The following is a 25,350-nucleotide window of genomic DNA, read 5'->3' as shown; positions in this document are numbered from 1 at the left end:
GAATCATCAACAATCATTAATATTACACTGAAGCATTAGATTTGCCATATAGAGACTGGGAGAAACCACCTGAACACCGTCAATCTTCATACATTTGGTTCATGAGCAATGGCTTGACACAGGTAGGCTATTCATGGGCAGCATTTATTTTAAAGCGTTTGTTTTTGTTTGCAATGCATATAGCCTATGTTTCCGGTCTGAGAGAGAATATGTTTTCGGGTTAAATTTTAAAGAAATTGTATGCCTACACGCACCTAGATAAAGTGGTATGCAGCTCAGTAAATGATAACTAGCCTAAAGGCAAAACTAGGTTAGGCTATATATAATAACAAAATATAACAACAACAAAAATGTATAATTCGTCGGCTAATTTACTCAGGACAAATTAAGCACTAATTGATGAGCCCTCTCACATTTTAATAAGTAACATTTAAAGGTCTCACTGCCCGAAATGTGATTCTGGAAAAGCTAAAGAAAGACAATGCAAGTAAAGTTATACTGATTTATGCCTACCAGAAAAAAAAAATCTGATAATATCAGTTTCGTCTTAGATTTTGCCATAACAACGTCCTCAACCGACAAATGTACACGGACGCCCCTGGTTGACATTCCTTGCTGTCTACACATTTAAACTGACCTGGCGAAGTGGGCCAAAGTGGGTGGAGTGACTCGATCAGGTCTGAGATCAAGGTAAAACGTGCCGTGAATGATGCGACGGCACACCTATCAGACAGTGAGGGCGGATGATTTGTGCACCCCGTTCAGCCACTAATAAAAACAAATGGGCGGGACTGCGTGTGAGCGTTTTGAACTGTGGATGGAAACAGTACTTGGTGAAAAGGCAATCCTGCAGTTTTCACTGACTGGCATTCAATTTCTCTTCTGTACAGCGAACAGTAAAAACATGAAAGCGGTAATTCAGCAATACCGTTTATAACGGCTTGCTACAATCTTAGGTAGGCTACGGGATAGCTACTAGCGCCATCGTGGCAGCTGAAGCTGTGTTGCTAGGGTACTCCGACCCTAGCGGTCCGCTCCAGGTGTATGTGAGCCGCCAGGGTGATTCAGGCTGCCCTTATGGATCGCTTCAATGGATGCCTTCAAACCCCCTTTTAATAACAACACTTCGAGAGCAACCGGGTCCGTTTCTCAGCCGCCAAATGCAGAGAGGGAGGTTACCTGCTGGCCAGTTCCAGAGACCCCAGAAAATGGGACTGCAGCTGCCCCGGTTTCAGGACAAGCCGTCTCGGGGTACTGGACGGCTGTCTTCGACTACGATGCCAATGCAGACGACGAGCTCAGCTTGCGGAAGGGGGACTTGGTGGAAGTCCTGTCGAAAGACTCGCTAGTCTCGGGAGACGAGGGTTGGTGGACAGGGATGATAGAGGACCGTGTTGGTATTTTTCCCAGCAATTACGTTAGCAGTGGGAATGCCATCTCTGAAAAGATACGGGACAAGACTGGGGATGATTACGCCGACTACCCAGTACCATCATTGCACTGTAAGTAGCATAGCTGGCTAGCACTGGCTAGAATGAAACATTCTAAGCGGACCTGTGGGCTATACCAATGCTGCGGTTTCAGTGAAGATCATCACAATGCTCCGTCACCACCGCACCACATACATAGCTAATTAAAATGTCATTGGCTTTTGGCCAGAACTTTTGCTTTCCTTCTGAATGTGTCTTTGTTACCGGAGGCTTTGCTCGTATATGGTTAATTTTTTCAGGTTAGCTCGCTGGCATATTTCAGTTTTTTGTTCAGGTCCTTCTCATCCAGGAGGCCCGTAAACCCATCTTCTGTTACCTCCAACCCCGCCTTGTTCATCCGTCGCTCCGACCACTCGCATCCGATCGCTGTATCTTTTTTCCCCCCTGCACGGTTACTGCGATGGTATTGAAGCATATTGTTTACGCCAAGGTTAAAGAACAGAGACGCTGCGATTCCCGTTTTCTGTGGCCAGTTATAAAAAACAATCAGTGCAATACAAGTGTGAATGAACCGTACTGACTGGGGATGTTCTTTGTCATCGCACTCTGTGTAGCTACAGCATAATTTATTGACGTGGCCATGACAAACTTGGGCAGAAATATAGCTAGAGCGTTCTGCAAACCCGGTTGTTCCAGTCCTTGCTTTGTCTGCAATACAACCTCGCTTAAAGTTTTAACACGGGCCTACCTATATAATAAGATTAATTTTTATCAAGGTTGCACAAGAATATGCCTCTCATCATTCTTCATTTTAGTATGCATTGGCAATAATATGTGTAATCATGTTTTTCTTGCTGTAAACTGTGCATTCAGTCAAAACGGAATCATTGATGATTAGACACTGCTTTCCTTGAGTGGTCTTTGTAATTGGTACAGTGTGCAATTGACAGCTAAATTCAGATCGCTAATTTAGTAGCCTTCTTTAAATCTCATACATTGAATAACCCCCATTTTGATTGTATTTTTGGATGCATTGTGATGCTTAGCTCGTTTGGCCTTAACAAAAAATTTTGTTTTTAAAATGCCTTGTTTTTTAAAAATGCATTCACTTTGCACAACGCTAACAAACATAAAGGAAAGGAAAAGAAAAGCCCATGCATTATTAAATCATACACCTGGGTTCAATAAACAATCATTTGTGAAATAGGAAACTAGGCCAAGGCCTGCATTATTTGTAAAGCAAAGTTCAAGCAAAAGCATTTATTGAATCAGGGCCATTGTCACTGTGGTATCTCTCAGATGGAAACAGGCAATGTCAGGCGGTGGAATTATAATGTGCTGATGGTCGGAGGGCTATCTGAGTGCCACATGGTCATCGCTTCCAGCCTGCTGCAGTTACCTGGGTTACAGCAACAACAGCAGCAGCAAATGGCCACATCACTGGAGTAGAACTCTCCTGTCATTGGGTCAGTCAGGTGTTCCGAGTAATTGGATTGGCTGTCATGTGGCTGCTGGAAGGTCAGTTGGTCATTCAGCTCATGCAGAGTGGTTTTAATTGCAGCTCTACAGCTAGACAAGCCATGGTGCCTCACTGTAGAACCCCTCAGTCATTCTTATGGACTTCAGTGTGTGCTAAACACAAAAAGTTGCTACTGAATATTTTTGGAATGAAATTACTCTGCTTTAAGAGTTTGTAAAGAGATCCTAAAAAGCCAGTTGACAGAGAAGGCTTTTATAAAACTGGGTGATGTTGTTGACATTGCTTCCACAAGCCTTTTATGTTGAGGCTTTGAGATTTTATGAAAGATGCTGTCTAAAATTAGAACCTCATTTTATCAGTTGATTTGCCACATGAAAGTTTTGGATTGGCTGTGTCGTGTAGGAAAAATCTCTGTTGTTTTTACATCAGGTTTACAGTTGCACTCGTTTGGAGGTAAGAGACCCAGAAAGTAGGCCTACATGTGAGATTTTTATGCTGGAGGTATGCTGAACATGCAAGTTTTAAATGATTGTAGTTACGGTGGACCTGCACATGTAAACACTAAGATTCACATGTGATCATATCCCATATGGAACAGCCTTGAGGCCTTTCTTCTTTGGTTATGACCCCTTTAACTTCCACATATTCTAAAATATGAAAATTATTTTCTGTCTTGTTGGATTGCTTTTTTAAAGGCAGCAATGTAAACTTTTGGTTGTTGCTAATTTCACATTGCCAAATAGGACTACATTAGAGCAGGAATCTTCAGCTCCAAACCAGACACCGTAGTAATTGCATTACTACCTTTTACTTTAGATACCATTCCAGAGCATTAAATAACATAAAATATAAATACATTTTGAATATCCAGTTTAGAGAATAGAAGTGACATTATGGGCCCATCAAAGCAGCCATCGGCAATAAATTCCAGATGCAACGTCAACCGTTTACTGAAAATAAAAAATACCTGTGCATTTTTCTGTTTGTTTTGCTTTATTATTTCACAGCTAATCAAATCAATCCAAATTATTACCGTATTATTTGCAGTTATGGGGGAGACGACAATATGACCAACAGGGTGCTTCACTTGGCTGAAGTTAAATTCTGTTGCTATCCCTCATTGGTCTGCGGTAGAATGGTAGAAGACCCGGGCGTTCTGCTCTGTAATTGTGACTCATAATGTCATGATGTGCATTCCTGCATACATAATGGTAGTGTTGTGTTGCATTTACGCCAGGATAGCTTTTGTAGTCAAAGTCAAAGAAAGGCTTTTTAACTCGGATGAACTTGTAACAGGTCACGGGTGTGGGGTGTGGCTCCATGTGCACTAGGTTGGGAGAGTCAGATCTGGGACACTCGACTGGCACCGATTTGCATTGAGCAGAGAAGGTCGTTTCTGGTCATTTTTGAATGGATGCGTTTACACCGAGTGAGATACTGAGCCGTGGAATGGAACTGAGACTAAGATCAGTGGCTGCGGTTTCCTGAGCATATCCCAGCATGCACAGTATTGACCGGTCTCAGCTGGCAGAATGATCTGTATCACATGCAGCTGCCTGTGTAGTGTCTTTATATGCAAAGACTCAGTGTGCTTCTCGTCCACACGTTTAAGCTGCAGAGATGTTCACTTTTGTCTCCGTTCCCAGAGGAGCCCTGTCTGATGCAGGCCCACCCTGCTTTGTGAAGACGTTCCGCTGGCTGCAGTACGCTCCTGCTCATGTTCGGCTAATGACAAAGCCTGTGTACTGAACCCTCACCAGCTGAGCCGTGTGGGACTCCTCCATTTGTGTGTATAATTATGGATTATGCCATCAATGCAGGCCATTAGCCACAACATATTCTGAGCTTGTTTAACACTCTGATTGTTTAACACTCTGTTGCTGGTACTGGGTTTCTGTAGAGGAAATGAAGTGGAAACTGGCAGCCTGTTTGCTTTGACTTTTTTTATTTTTTATTTTTTAAGAAGTTAGTACATCAGTTTAAGACTCCCCATTTGACGTGTCTCCCCGTGTCAGTCGGCCCTCCACAAACCAGGACTATGAAGGCCCTGAAATGTAGCCAGTTGGAGGGGGGGGGGGGGGGGGGTTATATAGGTGCAATTCACTGGGAGTGTCACCTCTTCATTATCTATACTATTCAGCTCCCAAGTTGCCATTTAATGACCCGATTCATAATTTTATATGTCCTATCATGTGTGCTGTTTGCAATATTTGTGCCTTTTTATTCCACTGAACCCCTACGCTATTGTTACCTCTGCAGTGGTGTTGCCAGTGCTGTTAATAAATATAAATATCTCAGCGTATTTTTTTTTTAGAGTATCTATAAATCGTGACCCAGCTTAAATGAATGAATGTCTCTGCGTAAGCGCTTGTGTTGTAGCGTTTTAAGAAAACTAGCCGCTGCTCCCTGCCCTTGCAGCTGAATGTGTTTGTGCAGGGTGACGAAGAGTTATGAAGTCTTCATCGTCTGCTTCCCTTTGTGTGTGATCCCTTCATATACATGCTACTGGGCCCTCCTATATACAAGCCTTCATGTGTTGCCTGGGCGTTGTTTAGTGTTTGGCCCCTGGGGGGGGGGGGGGGTTTAAAACCAATGAACCTACCGAGATCCAGCTCTCACTCTGGGGACCAATCAAGCTCATGTCTGGTGGGGGGGGGGTCTAGCCAAAAAATAAACGGGAATTGTCCATATGGCACAAATGGTGCACCAAAGCCGTAGTGAAAAGCAGCCCTTCTGCCACGGTTTGCCATCCTACAGGTCCCCCCTGAGGGATGTGCTTTCTTTGAGCTGTACCCAGTGCAGACAAATGTCAGGAGCTATTAAAGCCTTTCTGAAGTTGTAATTCTGATTCTGATGTTGATGCTAACTGGCTCTGATTTACTGGCCGCTTGTTCTTTTTTCCATAATTAAAGAAGGGCAGGTTTGGATTTCATTGTTGATATGCGTATGCATATACACACTCACATACACTCATCAGCTGCTAATCCAAGTGTGTGACAGATATTATGCTGTTCAGAAAAGGAGAGTTGTTTACACACTGGTATAATGGTCCCCAGGAAGTAATGTTTGTGAGGAGACCAAAACAATGGGCCTCATTCACAAAACCTTTATTAAATTATTCTTACTTTTGTTCTCAGAAATGTTCCCATGAAAAAACAACATAAGATTCATGACACATGTGCAGACCTTTGTTTTTGAGATCAAGAATGCTGGCTGTTTGTAAATTTTATGTGCAATCCTGATTTGCGTAAGGAAACAGTCAATTACAGAACAATTACAGATTAGCAAAAAATGGTGAATGCCAAAATGTTCTTGGAAACGATCTTACTCGCAGTTTACGATCAAATGTGATCGTACGCATGTTTCGTGAATGAGGCCCAATGTTTTGGCCTCAGGGGTCTTCATTGGGTGGGGGCTGTGATAGCGTATCAGCTGTTAGCCTAATCCTGCTTTATTCAGCGGCTTTTTTATTTTTATCACTTCACCATTTCATCCCGTCCTTTTCAACAACACCTCTTCCTTTGTTAAAACATGCTTTGAAATGCATGAAGGCCTAAGAGGTTGAGCTTCACTAATCACTGATCAGCCCATAAACTAATTGCGTGCCCCCATGCCAGCTGGTAGCGTGCATCCAAAACAGCGGTAATCTGAGTAATCAGTGTTTTTCAATGTTTAGCACACCCTGGAGTATAAAATAAAAACGCAAACAGGGAGAGTTTGAGGAGGAAGGCCCATGTGTCTTTTTTGCACGCGTGAATGCGTGTGTGTGTGTGTGTGTGTGTGTGTGCAGTGTAGCTAATGGTCATAACTTACCTCGCTAAACTCATAACTGGAAAGAAGCACCGAGAAATGTGTACACCTGCCCATCGTTAAGTTGGTTTATGTTTGGCTCATATGGCCCATATTAGCTATTTAGTGTTGTTGTTCTTCTTATTGAATATAGCCCCCCCCCTCCATGCTCTATAGGGCTCTGCCCTAGATTTCACTGACAGCCTCCAGTTTGAAATATTTATCAAGGTTAGGCTGCTCGATCGACTGTTAGCGATTCACACAGTGCAGTTTCACTGCAGCCCATTTCCTGCGCGCCCAGTGCAGGGGCTGGAGCACAGAGAACAGCCTCAGAATAATACCCTACAGTCACTTAGCACCGTGTTTCCGTTTGCATTTCTTCAGTGTGTGTGTATGTGTGTGTGGGTGTCTGTGTGTAACACTTTGTTGAACCTCTGAGCAACCTCTGAAGATAATGCAGAGAGCGAAGGAGGATGAAGCTCTCAGAACTTGTGAAGGATGGATGGGTGGATGGGGTGGATGGGTGTATGGGTGGGTGGATGGGGTGGGTGGGTTGCTGTGTTTGTGGCTGATTTCCTCTTATGTCCTGACTAGTCTCCTAACCTGTCCGTTACCCGTGCGTTCCCCCCCCCGCAGTGCTGGAGATAGACTTCTCGGAGCTGACCCTGGAGGAGATCATCGGCGTGGGCGGCTTCGGCAAGGTGTACCGGGCCCTGTGGCGGGGCACGGAGGTGGCGGTGAAGGCGGCGCGCCGCGACCCGGACGAGGAGGAGGGCCAGACGCTGGAGAGCGTGCGGCAGGAGGCCAAGCTCTTCGCCATGCTGCGCCACCCCAACGTCATGGCGCTGCTGGGCGTGTGCCTGCGGGAGCCGCACCTGTGCCTGGTGATGGAGTACGCCCGCGGCGGCTCGCTCAACCGCGCCCTGTCCGGCCGGCGCATCCCGCCGCACGCGCTGGTCGACTGGGCCGTGCAGATCGCCCGCGCCATGCGCTACCTGCACTGCCAGGCCATCGTGCCCATCATCCACCGCGACCTCAAGTCCAGCAACAGTAAGGGCCCCTCCTCCCCCCCCCGTCTCAGTGATTAAAAACAGGGCTTCTGAAGACCCGAGTCTTTTTCCCCTGTCAGTGTGTCCCCTGTCTGGGTGGGTGGATTGACCAAAGACGTCCCTTCTGTTTTTTTGGGTTTCTTTTTCTTTTACATTTTCAAAAAAAAAAAAAATCTTGTTAACACATGACAAAAAATGTGAAAAGGAAGAAGAAACAAAGTGGGAGGAGTTAATTCTGAGTGTGGATTATGTGAAGTGCACAGCCGTTCAGTCTGTTTCACTCTGTGTAAATGTGTCTTAAGTGACTCTGCGGCTCACTAGTCAGAGGTGTTCATATTGCGGGTGAGAAGACGGGACAGGAAGCTTCCCGTGGAATAGATTGATAGCAAACCGTGATGTCGATATGCAGACGCACCTGATCGATGCAGGAGAGCGCACTATCGACGTATCGACGTAGCTGAGAGCGGGCGGGAGTTGGGTTTGGATTAATGGCTTTCAGTTAAAGTGTTGAGAAGAGGTTCAGAAACAACAGGAGGCTGTAAAGAAGCCAGTTCAGGACAGAACCCATAGTGGGCTGCACCGTCTCCCAGCTGGTACCAGTGGGGACGGGTTGGGGGGGGTTGGGGGGGGGGGGGGGCGGGAGGGTCCGGGGGCGGGCCGGTTCACTCAGTGAGCTGATATTTGAAATCACTCCTGTGCTGCTGGTTCCTCTCTGTTTCATTGCGTCTTCTTCCACCGCCGAACTCGTCCATCTCCCACCACTTCCATAAGTGTAGTGAGAGATACGACAGGAATTGCCATTTTGTTCATCTGTCTCTGTCTGGCTGCTGTCGATGCTTCTCTGTGCTGTTAATGTAAATTACAGGTACTCTCAGTGTGCTACTGATAGGGATGCTTCTGTTAAAAATCAGTGAACTGCTGCTCGTGGTCAAGAGTTTAACGTAGATAGTTTTTATTCCATCCTTTTTTTCCTCATCAGAGAACTGGGAACCTTATTTCCTGTGTGAAAAATGTCACTTTGCATCAGCATATCCAAAGCCCCCTCGCTCCCTGTCACTTGCATGAATGAGTTGGATGGAAGTGTAATGTCAAACAGTGCAATTTGTCACAGGTGTATATTTTTAATTGCATGTGTCTGTTCTCATTTGAATTGGGCTGAATCATGAGGCCTCCTTGAGTTCATTTCACTTGCAACATTTTTGCAGGGATTCAGTGAGTACTCAGCGGGCACCAACTGAACACTGAGTTTTGGGAAGTTGTGTGAAAGGGGCGGGGCTGGGGGAGGGTAATCCCGTATTTTGTGGTGGGGTTTGCCCTCCTGAATCTGTTAAACCCCAATCCTATTACAGGGGATTTTCCTTGTGTTCAGGCCCTTGTGTCCGATTGGACAACCCAGGGTGATTAGCTCGGGCCCTTGCATCCGATTGGCTGCCTCAGGCTCATTGTATTGGGCCGCTTGCATCTGATTGGCTGCTCTTTGGTGATTAGTCAGTCTCTGCTGTCGGCATCACCTCTCCGGGGGAAGGGGGGGGGGTGAGTGGAACCCCTGCCACACCTCTCTCTCGCACACATAAACACGGGAGATCCCAGAAGCCCATGGTACATGCAGACTCCAGCAGCCTGTCCTTTAACACCCCCCCCCCCCCCCAGCAGAGCTAATGACAGAAGCTGACCACTGATACCTCACCTCTGTGACGTGCTCATGAATGTTCAGGTGTGCTTCTGCATGTTTGGAGATAGTTGTGTAAGACATTTATTTCCCTTCTCCACAATGTTATCGATTGCATCATTTTTCGCATTACTTTTGATTTGATTTTTATTTGGGGTTTTTTTTTTTTGTTTCTTCCCAGTGGAATTTATTTTTTATCGTTCAAAACGATGTCTCGTATCAGCACGACTGAAGATAATCACAGTCACGTCACCGTTTGTTGTGGTTGTCAGTCAGGAGTCACGATTGCAGCTTCTAATTTCTCTCGGGATCGGGGAACCAGCGAGGCTATGATAAGACATGCAAAATAGTAACAATGTCAGCAAAAATAATAACACTTTGACCACTTGGGCATTTGTCAGATACGGAAGTTAATTGATTCTCTGAAAGGCAGAAGTGAATTTAAAATTTGTAATGTGGCGTCCACCTGCAATATTCTGTTTTATAGTTTTACAAATATGTTCCTCTGGATCACTGACCTTCTAGACTGTATTTTTAGATGATATTCCTGTCACATTAGATGAAATAATGTGGGACTTTCCTTGTTATTCCAGTGGGTTGTTATTGCTCAGTGAACATTTTTGTGGGGAACAGTCAGAAGAAGAAGCGGATTGGTCTCAGCCACGAGCTGAGGAGAGCAGCACACCTTTGAGCACCTGGGCTGATTAGCTAACGCAGCCCAGGTGCGTGTGCTCTCTCCACCAGCCGGCGCAGCCGAGACCAATCCGCTTCTCCGGCGGACCGATTGCTACACGGTGTTCAGGTGAAAACCCAGTTACATTCGGAGCGAAAGGTGAAAGTTTCATAGCTGACTAGGACATAGCCGGGCTATATCCGGCTAAAACCTGAGCTACACTGGGGGGTTAAGCTAGTCTGTTTATGTCGGAACGTCTCTTCCTAGATTTCCACCCCTCAGGTCCTCTACGTTCCAGCTTCTGCTCTCTGGGTGGAGGTTGTGGAGGTTGTTTGGTGGCTCGCTCTGCTCCGTGTCCGTGGCCCTCCACACAGGGCCCATGACTGAGAGCTCTCGGGTTGTCTTTCCCTTTAAACACTTGCCTCATTGTTCCTCCTCCCCTGAGCATGTCAGTGTCTGGGACGCGGTGTTAAAACCGCTAGCTTTAACCGCCACGGCTGTGAGGCGCTAACAGAAGAATGGCGCGCTTACCCCGAGCTCCTTTACGACTACACGCCAGCACATCAATATTGTATATTTATGTATTATTCAGTTACTTTGCAGGCTGCCCTGTCTGCAGACATGTACATTACTTTAGTCTTTAACCACATCTGTAACAGGGCAGTAGTATCCTTCTTGTGTGCTTTTCTCCCCTCCTCAACACACGCTGTCACACTCTCTCTCTCACACACACACACACGCGCACACACACCGTGACTTTAGCCCACTGCTGAATCCCCACTGTGTTCTCTTCAGTGTACCCCTCGCACCAGTCTGCCTGTCTGTCCCTGGACCTACATTCCCAGTATGGACATGTGGAATTATTGTTATTACATTTCTGATCAGATAACACAATATGTTGTGAATGGTTTCAGCTGGGATTTGTGGAGTGCAGTTATAATTAGGGAGGTCATCTGTAGGTGCAAAGGTCATAGAGTGGAATGGAGCTAAAAATCATGAAGTATGGCTGTTTTTGTTCTAGAGGGGTGTTTCCTCTCCCTGTAATCGGTACGCCTCCATATGCATATAGCTTATAGATAATTAAGGTTATTGGTTAAATGAAGTTTGTGTGGGGACATGATCATCTAACACGTGATTAGGCCAAATTGACTGTAAAAGCAGGAAAGTGTTCTGGAGCCGGTCAGAAGTGTGAACAGGATAGATGTGTGTTTATCGTCAGGAAGTTTCTCCTGTTGCCCTAGTCCTCCTTTTCCCTCTCCCTGTGCTGAGGCCGGCTCCCTGGCGGGGACCTTTATGTCTGTGGCTGCGGTTGTTTACCATCATAATCGCAGGCCCCCGTAAATTTGGGGGTCGCTTGATGTGCCTGCCCCACCCCTCGGGCGCACCCCTCAGATGGGACGCCCTGCGGCAGATGGCCTGTCATTGTGCTGCCTCTCAGCGCGGGCCTACTGTGTGCTGAATGGGACGGCCCGGGTGCTGCTGCTGCTGGGGTGGAGGGTGGTTAGTGCTCAGCGTGGGGTGGTGTGTGTGTATGTGTGTGTGTGTGTGTGTGGATGGGTCTGTATATGTTTGTGGGTGTGTGTGTGTGTCTGTATGTGGCATGCGTGCGTGTAAGTGTGTGTGTGTGCATGTGTGTATCTGCATGTCTGTGTGTGTGTGTGGGAAGGGCCCAGCTGGCATGATGTTGCCATGGTATCCAGCGGTAGGGCAAGCAGGAACAAAGAGCTCCACAAAGTCGACGAAGGAAAAAATGAGTTTGCTTCTATTAGCACTGTTCAGCAATGACCATTTAAAAATAAAACAGCAGACATTTTCTGTCAGTCAGGTCTTACAGCCATTGTTTGTTGTCTCAGTCTGTCACCGAGAACTTGATGATGTCATATTAGACATAGACTGAAGATTATAATTTAGGGTAACTCAAACTCATCTCCTGAACGATGCAGGAGCCCCGTGGGGCCCCGTTAGCCTTAGCGTTAGCTCGCTGCGCCGTGACCTGCTCCTCACCTCCGGTGGTCTGTATACCGGCCTGGGGTGTGGAGAGAGAGGGAGAGAGAGGGAGAGAGGGGGGGAAGATCGCTCAGCAGTGACTTGGCACATTCCTCCCGGGCTGGTGTTCTAGAAGCATGGCGGGGATTCTCCCTGGATCGAATTCCAAAATGACGCAGAGAAGCCCGGTGGGTAACTGCCGCCCTGGTGCCGAGGCAGGATGATGTCATAGTTAATGAACGGGAGTGGGGGCAGACCTGCGGGGAAGAGCCTGCAGCTCTGGATGAGTTTTCGCCTGGAAAAGGGGGGCAGACCGTGGTCACTGTGTTTGACTGAAAACTGTGATTCTGTTAAAACCATAGAACTCAAGCTGCGTTAGAGCCACAGGCTGAACCAGCCAATCCCTGTGCGTTCATGGATCAAGTCAGGAATACCTTTGAGCGTGTTCCAATTTTTGAGGGACATGATGTACCTTCCTGCAATAACTGCTCAGTGCCAAATGGTTAGTTAGAATAGTTTCTGTTGTTTTTTTTTCACATCGATAAATTAATTTAGCCCCCCTCAGAAACCCAGACCCTCCTACTGTTTCAGTAATAAAAATCAGGAAGCATAGTGTCTGGAGGCTACTTTTAAATGCTGGTCCACAGTAGGTTTGCTCAGAGACGGCTTCTCTGGCACTTGCATGTGTGTTGCATCAGCTTTAGCTGTTTGAGGCTTTTGACATTTGAGGGTAAAGTATTGGTATTAAATTTATCTTGTCTTATATGGACAATTTGTTAATTGTATGTAACTGTAGCGCCTGTAAGGATTTAAGTATTCCCAATCTATGATGTTATGGAACATGGTCAGAAAACTTTACTGCATATTGACTCGTTAGGATAGTGGTTGGAGAGCAGGGCTCTTCACTAACATCTTGTCCGAGGAGCACGTTGTCTCCTAAGTTGAAAGATGCAGTAATGCATCCCAATTAGTAGATGTGCTACTAAATCATTTAAAAAATCATCAGTCAGCACACATCAGTTTTCAGGCACAAACGCTCCTAAAATGGGAGCACTGTGGAGCCCTGGAGAGCTTTAGCTGTGCACAGCAGAAGACATGAAGCATTTTGTGAAGCAGATGTGAAGCGTTTTGTAAAAAGCTGGGGACATTTTGTTTTTGTATTTGATGTAATTAATTTGTCAGAAATGTGTGTGAAAGATATAACTGCCATGTAGCATTTCCAGTGTGAGTAGATCTGTGTAGGGGCTTACAGGGACAGCTTGTGTAAAAGCGGTTCTTTCATTAACTGGGATATCCTGTCTCCTTTTTTCTCTTCTTCTGCTTTCTGTCCCTCCTCTGTCATGTTCCTCTCCCTCCATTTCATATTGCTTCATGTGATTGTGCCCTACCTATTCTTCCCTATATCTTTCCCTCCACCTTTCTCGTTTGTCCCTTCATCCCATCTTTCTTTATCGCTTTTTTGTGTCATTGCACTATTTTTGTCATCATTTGTCAATTTAATTTTTTTTTTTTTTTTTTGGACATCAATGTTATCTTTCCTCTCAAATCATTCACCCACATCACTCCGTCTCCACTACACCCAAAATTTAAATCCATGCCAATCTGCCCATAACCGAAAATATCCCAAACCCCAAACCCCAAACTCCAAACCAATATTATTTGCCCCCCTTCTTACCCTTCACCTCCCGACCCCTGTCCCACCTCTCAACCCGACACCCCCTACCTCCACTCTGACCTTAATTGCCCCCACCCCTGCCCCCCCACCCCTCTTACCTTTCACCTCCCAACCTCCTGTCCCGCCTCACAACCTGACACCCCCCTACCTCCACTTGACCCTAATGTCCCCCCCCCCCTCCGCCCCACCCCACTCTCGCCGGACCCTCCCACCTGCCCCCCCACTCTCGCCGGACCTCCCACCTCGCCCCCCCCCCCCCCGCCGCAGTCCTGATCCTGGAGAAGGTGGAGCGGGAGGACTTGAGCAATAAGACCCTGAAGATCACGGACTTCGGCCTGGCGCGGGAGTGGCACCGCACCACCAAGATGAGCGCAGCGGGCACCTACGCCTGGATGGCGCCCGAGGTCATCCGCTCCTCCACCTTCTCCAAGGGCAGCGACGTGTGGAGGTGGGCACGGGGTCGCGGCGCGGCGCGGCGGGAAGCCGCCGTCGCCGTAGCGACCGCGACTCGAAGAGGGCGTTTGCCTTGGCCCCCTGGCTGTTGCTCTCTCTCTCTCTCTTTACAGGACTCTCGCGGTAGCCGCTGTTCACGGTGTGGGGAGCCACACTCCGTGTTCTGGCTGAACGTGTTTGGGGTCGGGCTGGTCTTCAGGACCGAACCGCCGTTCGTAGCTGACCTATGCGAGCGGGCGAATTTGAAAAACGGGAGCGGCAGCTGTGGAGCCGTCTTTAGCGGACGGCAGGAGCGTTTTATGATGGCAGTTATAGAACTTTCGGAACGTTAGCGGATGATCGGCACGGGGCAGTCCTTCGCTCATCACTGTGATTAGATCAGGTGTTTTCTGGGCGCTCACTGGACCTTAAGACAGCTGGACTGAGTTACGCGTGTCGTGAACGGGCGGGGTTGTGAGTTGGCGCTGGAGAGGGGCGCGTGGCGGTGTGGGCGGGCAGCCTTCCCTTAGCAGCAGGAGGCTCTGTGGGGCAGGGCCCCATTTTGAGCTGCGGTGAGGGGGGACCCCTTTCCGTTTGGGATAGCAGGGATGCGTTTTCCCCACACGGCTGAAAAATCGCCACCTCTGCCGTGGCGAGACATTCCCGGGCCCTGTGGTCTCGCCTCCGTGCCGGTCACACGCCCCTCTGACCGTTTCTCTGCCCGTTTGAGCCGAGGGGTGAGCAGAGAACTGCCTGTCCCGGGACTGAGAGTGTGGGAGTGCGGCAGCATCCAAACACCCCCCCCCCACCCCCTCCTCCCCCACGCACACACACTTACTCTCAGTGTGCTTATGCAAGTCTCCTGAAGGAGCAGAAGCTGAAATAGAGGGAAGGGAAGAGAGTGAATTGGGGTTTGAGTATTGCTGTGTCATCACCTGGCAGGGGCACAGATTGCTCCAGATCGCCAGCTGTGTGCCTCCTTTGCAGTGTTACCCATCTGTACCCCTATTTTCTCCCTCCCTCTCCCTCCTTCTCCCTCCCTCCCTCTCTCCTTCCCTCTCTCTGTTCCTCTCCCTCCCTCCCTCCCTCTCTCCCTCCCTCTCCCTCGTTCTCTCTCTCAGTTATGGGGTGTTGCTGTGGGAGCTCCTGACGGGGGAGGTGCCGTTTCGGGGGATTGACTGCCTGGCGGTGGCGTACGGGGTGGCCATGAACAAGCTGGCACTGCCCATCCCCTCCACCTGCCCCGAACCCTTCGCCCGTCTGATGGAAGGTAACCGGAGAAGGGCTTAAATCCCCCCCCCCCCCCCCCCTCGCGCCCCCCTCTTGACCCCCTCCAGGGTCAGAGCACTGCTCCATCTGTACAAGCTTTCAGCACACAAAGCTGTGTGTGCTGCGTGTTTCTGCTTACATGTTCTCTAACACACGAGAGGCAGTTAGTTTCTGAGTCACTTCCACTCTACTCTTTAAGCAGAATGATGCATGGGATCCATGGTCAGTATTGATTTTTCTTTTATGGGTCCGACATAACAATGTTGAAATATCTGGGATATTTAGCTGTTCCCCGGTCCTGGAGAAGTGCAGTGTGTAGCATCACCCTGTGCTGTGTGACTGACGTCCCCCCCCCCCCGGCTCCTCCTCTAACCCCCCCCCCCCCCCAGATTGCTGGAACCCCAACCCCCACGCCCGCCCTTCCTTCGCCAGCGTGCTGGACCAGCTGACCGCCATCGAGGAGTCGGGCTTCTTCGAGATGCCCGCCGAGTCCTTCCACTCCCTGCAGGACGACTGGAAGCTGGAGGTGCAGGAGATGTTCGACCAGCTGAGGGCCAAAGAGAAGGTGAGGCGGTGTAGTACAATGGGTAAGGAACTGGTCTTGTAACCTGAAGGTCACAGGTTCGATTCCTGGGCTGGACACTGCCGTTGCGGCGCTTGAGCATATATCCAGCTGTGTAAATGGATGCAGTGTAAATGCTGTGTAAAAGTTGTGGAAGTCACTCTGGATCTGTAAATGCCTGTAATTTAATGCACTGGATGAGTTTGGTGACTCTAAACTCTTCTCGGTGCTTCTAAAATCCCGCCCCTGGACCCTCACCCTGACCCCGCCCCCGCCCCCGCCCCCTCCTCTCTCCCCCGGCAGGAGCTGCGCTCCTGGGAGGAGGAGCTGAGCCGGGCGGCGCTGCAGCAGAAGAGCCAGGAGGAGGCGCTGCGGCGGCGGGAGCAGGAGCTGGCGGAGCGGGAGATCCACATCCTGGAGCGGGAGCTGAACGTGATCATCCACCAGCTGTACCGCGAGAAGCCGCGCGTGGAGAGCCGCCAGGGCAAGTTCCGCCGCAGCCGCCTCGCTAAGGACGGAACGCATCAGCGCCTCGGGTAGACCCGCATGGCCTGCCCTCGGGTACGAGCGCGCGGGGCGCGGGGCGGGGGGGGCTGGGGGAGTGGGGGGGGAGGGGGCGCGCCCCGATACACGTTCAGCCCTTAGTCCTTCATCCCTTCCCCAGTCTGGAACCCCCTGCTGTCTTACTTTAGGCCCATTCCTGTTGCTGCAACGTCCTCCATAAGTTTGGAAGAGCAGAGACCAGCATGTGCCTCCTCTGTTACTTTCAGTATGGAGGATGATGATGATGATGATGAAGATGGTGATCATGATGTTGATGCTGATGATGATGATGATTATGAGGAAGGCGCTCATGCCTGGTCGCCATGTTTGTCTTTGTTGCGGGTGTCTGTGATCCCAGATGATGATGACGATGAGGAAGGCACTCATGTCACCATGTTTGTTTTTGTTTTGGGGTGTCTCTGTGGCCCCCAGACTTCCAGCACAAGATCACAGTCCAGGCCTCGCCCTCCGTGGACCGCCGTCGGAGCATGATGGGTAGCAGCTCCAGCCCCCCCACCACCCCCCCATTACTGCCCCGTCTGAGGGCAATACAGCGTGAGTGTCCTCCGTGCGTGACCCCTCCCCAGTCAGACTGCTCCCCCCTGCCTGACCCCGCCCAGTCGGCCTGCTCCTCCCTGCCTGACCCCGCCCAGTCGCTGCTCCCCTGCCTACCCCGCCATCGACTGCTCCTCCCTGCTGACCCCATCGATGCCCCCTGCTGACCGCCCAGTCAGACTGCTCCTCCCTGCCTGTATCCCCATCATTCACAGCGCAGTTGCGCTCAGGTGTTCAGTGCATTCTCAGGACAGAAGTAGTCAACATCTACACCCAAAATGGTTCACTAATTCCCCATATAGTAGACTTACTAGGCTATTTTCTAGAAATTGTCTGGCACCCTAGTTAGTCCACTAGATATGTACACCAGCATCGGCAGCACTGGGGTCCTGTGTGTGTGTCTAAATGTGCGGCTCCTCACCCCCTGGTCCTCCTCCCCCCAGTGACCCCGGGAGAGAGCGGGAAGGCTTGGGGGCGGAACGCCGCTTTCCAACAGGACGAGGAAGAGGAGAGGAAAGGGTCCCGGAAGAAAGGGCGGAACTGGGGCCTCCGCGAGCAGCAGAGCGGGGAGGAGAGGTGAGGAGGGGGAATGGGAGGGGTAAGGGGACAGGGAGGAGGAGAAGGAGGACAGGTGAGGAGGGGGAAAGGGAGGAGAGGTGAGGAGGGTAGAGAGGGTGGAGAAGGGGGTGGGGGGGGAGCTGAAGTGGGATGGGTGGGTGTGGGCAGAATTGGGGTCCCGCTGCTCTGCGTCTCTGTAAGCGTGCGTCTCCGTCTCTGTCCCCCGTCCCGCAGCGGTGTGAAGGTCACGCCGGAGGGGAGCAGGCAGCGCTCCTCCAGCGCCCCAAACCTGCGCCGGTCGCCCCGCCTGAGCCCAGCCGTCCCGGGAGTGCCCAGCCTGGCGGAGATGGGTGAGGACCGCAGCCCGTCCCAAATACAGCCCCCCCCTCCTCCCGCCCTGCAGGGGACCATGGGAAACGGCTAATAATAACAACGTGCTTCTTCTGCAGAAAACGAAGACAGCTGCTACAGCGCGGAGCTGGCCGACTCTCCCAGCCAGTCCTACCTCTGCATCCCCTTCCACAGGGAGGGCAGCGTTTCGGAGGGGAACGGCGGGGAGGCGGGCGGGCCGGGCCACGCCCCCGACACGCCCCCCAGCTGCAGCAGGCGCAGCCCGAGCGGGGGCCGGAGGTCGGAGCTGGTCCTGCTGGGCTGTGGGGCCCTCCTGGCCGCCGTGGGGCTGGGGTTCGACCTGCTCAGCCTGGCCCGGCCGGAGGAGAGCAGCAAGCCGCGCTGGGAGGGGTTCTTCCACCGGGCCGGGGGCCAGCGGCGCAGCACCAGCCCCCCCACGCGCAAGCTGTTCCGGCGGGAGAGCCCGCTGCGGCCCCCGGCCCCCCCGCCGGAGCGGGCCTTCCCCTCCTCCCTCACCCTCCTCTCCCTCTCCTCCGTCTCTGACTGTAACTCCACCCGCTCCCTCCTTCGCTCCGACAGCGAGGAGCTCCTGGTCTACCGCCCCGCTCCTCCGCCCCGCCCCGCCCCGCCTCAGCCCCAACCCCGCCCCAGCCCCACCCCAAACCCCGCCCTCCCTCCAACCCCTGGTGAACACCCACCTGGAGAGCTTCAAACGACACCCACGCCAGTCCCTCACCCCCACCCACATCCCTCCGCCCCCAGCACGGCGCCCCGCCACCTCCACCGCACCCCCTCCGACGGGGCCATCAAGAGGGGGTGTCCCCAAATTAACCTGCACCCCCTGCCCATTAAGGGGGCTGAAAATACAGGTCAGTGGCTGCCTGGTCCGTCTGCATGGAAGAATCACTGCAGTCTTCTGCCGTGATTCTGAGTTAGTGAAGTACATACAGGGGCGACATAGCTCAGGAGGTAAGACCGATTGTCTGGCAGTCGGAGGGTTGCCGGTTCAAACCCCGCCCTGGGCATGTCGAAGTGTCCTTGAGCAAGACACCTACCCCTAACCCTAATGTGGCGAATGAAGGCTCAATGTAAGCGCTTGGATAAAAGCGCTATATAAATGCAGTCCATTTACCATTTACCATTTACATTACCAATGCCCATATAGCCTTTAGAAATTTAGAAATCAGTCTTGGGAACGATTAAACAGCCCCGAAGGAAACATCATCCTAAACGATGATGTGACAGACAACATTCAGTTCATGTCTGTACACACATCCACCCATCCATCCATCCATCCATCCATCCATGATCTATACCCGCTTATTCCTGGTCAGGGTTGTGAGAGGTGGTGGAGACTATCCCAGCATGCATTGGGCAAGAGGCAGGAATACACCCTGGACAGTTTGCCGGTCCATCACAGGGCACACACATCATTCACTCACACACACACACACACACACACACTCACACCATGGGGCAATTTAGACTCTGCAGTTCACCTAACCTGCATGTCTTTGGCCTGCGCAAAACATTAAAATATTTTCTTTTCCACGGACAGCTAAACCTTGTCAATCAATTTTAATATTATATCGGTTTCTCAAGACATTCTGATAAACCGGAAATGGAAAATGTACAATTTCTCTGTAATAATGGTTGGAGTTTCTACATAGTCACAGTAAAAGGACATTACTGTACCAGACGAGTTAATGCAATAAGAATTTGGTCACAGTGAATTTCTGCTCAGTGTTTACACAATGAATGTAACCATTCTGAGTGGTATCTATCAAACTAAATTTATGAACTGTATAAGCCGATGGCATGTTACATTGCAGACCTCTAGCTTGGTCATTTTAACGAGCTCTTGGACAGCTTGTCAGCTGTTTCAGCGATGGTTTATGGTGCCTGAGAGGGGCAGAATTACATTTAGCAAATTTGTTTGTTAGCAGATGCATACTTTTTTTTTTGTAAGGCTGTGTCTGTAGCGATGGCCTAGATTGTCTTCTCTGTGCTATTTTTGTGCAGTGATCCGGCGATGTGTTCTCTGCAATGCGGATTTTAACGGGACGCCTGTGGGCTGACTCTTCTCTCGTTCTCCCCTCAGCCGTGAGCCCCAAAGGTCTGAAAGACCACGTCGCCGAGGTGCCTCGCTTGCCCGACCCCAATTTGGTGTTCCCCCCCACCCCCCGGCGCCGCTGCCCCCCCGAGCGGCCGAAGACGCTGGACTTCGTGGCCCGGCCGCGCCCCTCCCCCAGGCCCCGCTGCGAGGCCTTCTGGGCCGACTCCCCCGGCGGGCGCGCCCGAGGCTCCCCCGCTCACACCTCCAGCACGGAGACGCCCCCCACGCTGGAGTTCGGAGGGGACGCGGGGGTGCCCCCCACGCCCCTCGCCCCCCCCGCGTCCGCCTCCCCGCGCCGGTGCGGCAGCCTGCTGGACGAGCGGGACGAGGTGCAGTGCCGGGACGACACCCTCCCCCTCTGCCGGCCCCGCCTCCCCAAAGACTCGCCCTACCGGCCCCGCCCGGGCTTCTGGTCCTAGACCAGCCCCCCCCGAACCCCCCCCGCCCCACCCAAACCTCCCACCTCCACCTCATACGCCCACCCAGTCCACTCTCAGTGCAAGGAGGAGGGCATAACCACTACCTGTATATTACATTATGAATATCCACATGTTAATGGACAGAACTGCCGGAAAGTGGAAACGTTTAATGTAACGAATATGGAGACGCCATTTACCTGTTTGTGGTCCGGTGCGGGATCGATGACTCCATTTGCTCGTGTACATCTGTTCGTTTGTGTGTTCGGGTTCCGAAGCGAAGCCGGTCTTAGTCTTCCCTCCGTCACTGCACCGGTGCCACGCTGGTGGGCCTCAGGTTCCCGGAGATCCGGCCTCCCGTCCGGAACAGGGACGGCGCGAGAGCGGTCTCGGAATGCCGCTCGGTTTTCCCGAGGGGCTGTTGGTCCTGCTCCTCCTTCAGCTTTAAGTTTGTCTCTCCATCCTCATCACGACCGTTCAAGATCCTCTGCATTTCAGGAAGAAGCGAGTCTGAAGAGCTCTCCTTGAATGTAAAGCTTTATTTATTATTGTGAATCCTTTTTTTTTAATGTAGCGCGGGGCCACATGCTCTGTATTGAGAGAGGGGGGGAAGGGGGGGGGGCATTTTCGTACCTGTGGACTTCGCCGGTTTCTTTCCCTGACACGCGTTCTGTAAGTCACACGCAGCTGAATGTTCACGCTCTGCGCTCCCCTTCCCTGTTCGGGGCGCTGTGCTCCTCGTCTCCCGCGATTGCACCGCTTTGCGTTGCTCTGTCACGGCTTCTGTCCCTTCTCACCAGCAGTCGCTCGTCCACGCATGTCTTCCATCGCCTTTCGCTCTTTCGTTGTGTGCGTCCGTTCAATACACACCAGCGTCCGTTTTTGAAAGCTGGGCGTGTGAAGGTATGCGAATAACTTTTCTGCATTTCCAGGTGTTCCAACAAGGTAGGAACCGGAGGTGCGTATCTCCAGGGTTAGACGGTGTTTGTCATTTAACGCACGATTACGAAGCTTTGACCTGTGGCCTGGTGGCTCACAGGCACAGCTTATGTCTCAGTCTAAAGGATGAGATTCCACTGTGTATGTGCCAGCTTCACAGTATGGCTCTGTTGTTATAGTGTAACGCCTCCAAAGTTCTGCATGGATCTTGAGCAGTGAACAAAAGAAGCAAGCCCTGGTGGCATGTGTTATTTATTTTATTTATATAAATTTAATATTGCGTTATTTATTTATTTATTTATTATTGTGTTATTTATTTATATTGTTTTTTAAAATTTTATTTTTTTGCCTCTTAATTTTTATTTGGATGCCTGTATTAAATGAAAACGTTTTTGGTTTTCATGTTATGACCGCGGTGTGTGAGGTACTTTGTTACTGAATATTCTCAAGTCTCCCATTTTGTGTTTGGGGTTACTGTTCCTTGACCTCCCCCAGGAGGGTTATTATTCAACCAGGTAGCGCCACCTTTTTCCACCTGTGTTTCTTTAAAGCATAAGGTCAGGGTAACTTTATATTTATCTTATGATCAACATATCCTATGAAAAGACCGGAACCTACCATGAATTTATCTTACCAAGTATTGTCCATCTAGTAAATGGCAGATTCCCTGAAGTCACAGAACTCCATTGTTGTCCAAAAAACTACTAAAACAAGTCAGAGATATACTGCAGCTTTGGTCAGCATGTTTCATCATAACAATGAACCTGGCCTTTGTACTTCTTACTGAAACAACTATGAAGTGACAGCGATTGCTTTTTCGATATGTGGAAAGTATCAAATGTGTGCAATTGTGTCGGACGGAAATACTGAAAATAGTCGCCATCAAAATGAACAGTTTTCTCCATTTTGAAGTAAATTTGGTTAAAAAAACCCCCACTGGCCATGTTTTTCTTGATAATAGGTTGTGCTTTCTGAAAATGTCTGAGCTGTGTTTAATGATTTTAGGTCACAATTTGAATGAACGGCTTCCTGGTTGAGCACTAAATGGAGTTGGAGAATGTCAGACTGTATTGAGAAGGAGACAGAAGCATTGTAGGTTTTTTATCTTCACGGGATATGTTGACAATAAGAAAAATACAAAATTGCAGAGGCTTTATCCTTTAATGAAGTCAGTAAATCCAAACTCAACTCAGAGACTGAAGAGGACACCTTTAACCTTAGTTTTTTTGCACAAGTAGCATTCTTTACACATATGCCAACATGCAATTCACAGTATGAGATGAACTAAGCATTACCATCTTGACATCTGAATGCTCCCAATGATGGCAGTCAGGATACCTGTGGAAGACTGAGTCATTCAGGAGTAGCTGTTTTGCTTTTTTCCATCATACATCACATGCACCTGCTCTCGCACACATACACTCACTCGTTAATAATAGGTCAAAGGGTAAATTTCATGTATTGTCAAATATTTTTTTCATTCAAGCATGTGGAAGCCAGTACTGAAACATGGGATGCTATGAGGAACGTCCCACCCTTGGACCCTACAAACAGCTTGCTGAATGTGGTCAGACAAACTGGGAATGGCCCGGTTCGTGCAACATCGCTTCCATGAAATCACTGTGACCTTAATTTGGTAGTCTTCCGAACATGTCTGACACTGTCATCGTCATCACAAACTGCTGGGAAATGATGAGCTCGTGTGCCCGAAGCCCATCTTATTTTTATCCCAAATATTATGACTGTTTCGATGACCTGACATGGCTTTTTGGTCTTTCTCAGGCTTTTTATTTTCAAAATAAATGTCGTAAATGTTTAGCTGTTGGTGGCATGAATTATGAAACTTAAAGTAAGAAGGCTTTAAGTTAAACAGTAAGCTTGAAACAAAACGTCAATCCGTGTTATCCTGGCTGTGATCAGACTGACTTACATTTGTTTGAGATCTTTGGCCTGCTCAGATTCGTCCATGATAATCCATCATAAACACTTGCTGCCATGTTATGACATTGCGTTGTGTTTTCCGATATCAGAATGACCTGCACTCAACTGTACTGTGAATCAACTTTTTTTTCTGGAAGATGACAGGTTTTAGAGTGCATAAATTCTGTACGACGCTGTTTGTTATTGTGCTTAAACCAAGGGTGCCGGGCAGGCTTGGCTCTGCAACGTTGACTGATTACTGATAATCACTCGTTCTGTTGATGGTGAGGACAAAAGTGTCGGTGCTGTGGCAGATGGGGAAAAAAAGATACTGCAGTAGAACTTGTATTAACACTGGAGCACATAGACTTGAATAAAATCTTGGTTAAAAAAACAAATACGTTTTCCTCATTGATAACTAATATTTGCTCATTTGGATATGGTGTGCCTGTGATTATGTATGGGCCCAGTTATGGATGCATGGGATCATTTTTCTCTGCTGTGTCTTTCTGGGTTCAGCAATACTTGATTGATTCATCAAGTCGTGAGCCTCACAGTCTGCCTTTGATATGTCTCAATCTTGACAATGGCGGTCAGGCTTTGTGCCTGCCTCTGTCCATTTCCCCTTTCTTTGTGGTGTGCAATTTCAATCCTTGCATACGATTGCCATTAAAGACTACGGAACGGCTATGGTAATTTCAGATTTGCGATACCCGTCTCCTTTTGTCACCCTGACAGAGGGAACTCGGCTCGTTCCTTTGCCTGAGGTGCTTTTGAAAGCCAAGGCTGCTGCAGCGGTCTTTTCAAAATGGGGAACCCCCTGATCTGCCGGCCATTGAGCGTCATCTGTTCCGGTGTGCAGAGGGACCTCCTCTTATTCACTCTGCCGATGCACGTTATTTAGCCCTGGCCCTGGGCCGAGGCGCTGTGGCCGTAAAAAGTAAATTAACGTGTTGCTATGAAATCTCCCCCTTAGCCAAAATGAGTCATCGTTCGTGTGATTTAGGTGTTGGTGGTTGGTTTTGTACGTCAAGATCAGATACGGAGGTGATTTAACATCATCTGATAATTAGTAACTGTATTTCTCACAGTTGTTCTGTTGTTGTTTGTTTATCTGTTGAATCATCTCTGTTCCCTTTTTATCCCCCTTCAGTTTCACAGTATTCCCCATTGGAACGGTACTATAGAATGGACCTTTAGACAGGCAAGGTACCTGGCACGCTGAGATCCTATGAATAGAATCCCAGGATCTGGGAACATTGGGTGGTCCTTTACCTGTTCTTGAGGACTTATGATGATTCCAGGGGCCCTCAAAAAATATTGGAACGTTTCGTGGGGTGGTGGGTCCCAGTGAGAGATCTTTTCACAAAAACCCTTGTGGTGCCCCTGCTTGTTGTACAGTGGTTAAGAGTAAAAACCAGCATGGGTGACGGTGTCGTATAATGGTTATGGAACTGGGCTTGCACCTCAAAGGTTGCGGGTTCATTTCCTGGGCTGGGCTACTGCTGTTGTGCCCTTGAGCAAAGTGCTTAACCTGAATCGCTTCGGTAGGTAACCAGCTGTTTAAACGTGCTGGGTGTCACCCTGGATAAGAGCTTCGACTAAAAGCTGAAATATATGGGGGGGGGGGGGCAGTGCTGCCCGTGCTGCGTAGCTCATTAGAGTGGAGGGGGGGATGAGTGAAGGGATGTGGCGAATATGAAAGAGAGATGAAGGGCGGCACAGAAGGAAGAGAGGAATGTGACTGAGGTGGTGAGGAGGCATTAGCGGCTAACTTTATCCTACCTTTACCTTCAGCTTTTAGGAGATGCTCTCATCGAGAACAATTTGTACACGTTGCATTTCAGCATACAATCTACACAGCTGGGTATTTTTACTTGAAGCAATTCAGAGTTTACATATCTTGCTTTAAAGGTACAACAGTAGCACCCCAGCAGG

The 25,350-nt window shown here is 49.6% G+C and overlaps 1 protein-coding gene across 1 annotated transcript; it reads left to right on the top strand.

Moving 5' to 3' along the window:
* The first annotated feature begins 775 nt into the window (after positions 1–775).
* Positions 776–21,165, top strand: map3k9 (mitogen-activated protein kinase kinase kinase 9). Its single transcript, XM_064319820.1, is given in 13 exon segments — positions 776–1,502; positions 7,336–7,749; positions 14,019–14,199; positions 15,305–15,453; positions 15,842–16,017; positions 16,318–16,537; positions 16,969–17,112; positions 17,556–17,688; positions 17,905–18,020; positions 18,120–18,633; positions 18,635–18,771; positions 18,774–18,890; positions 20,123–21,165. Coding segments are annotated over 13 exon segments (3,147 nt in total). The 5' UTR covers positions 776–1,090; the 3' UTR covers positions 20,557–21,165.
* The last annotated feature ends 4,185 nt before the right edge of the window (positions 21,166–25,350 follow it).

The sequence above is a fragment of the Anguilla rostrata genome, chromosome 1 (assembly GCF_018555375.3).
Source record: "Anguilla rostrata isolate EN2019 chromosome 1, ASM1855537v3, whole genome shotgun sequence".
Lineage (NCBI taxonomy): Eukaryota > Metazoa > Chordata > Actinopteri > Anguilliformes > Anguillidae > Anguilla > Anguilla rostrata.
This window is presented reverse-complemented; position numbering and strand designations above follow the sequence as displayed.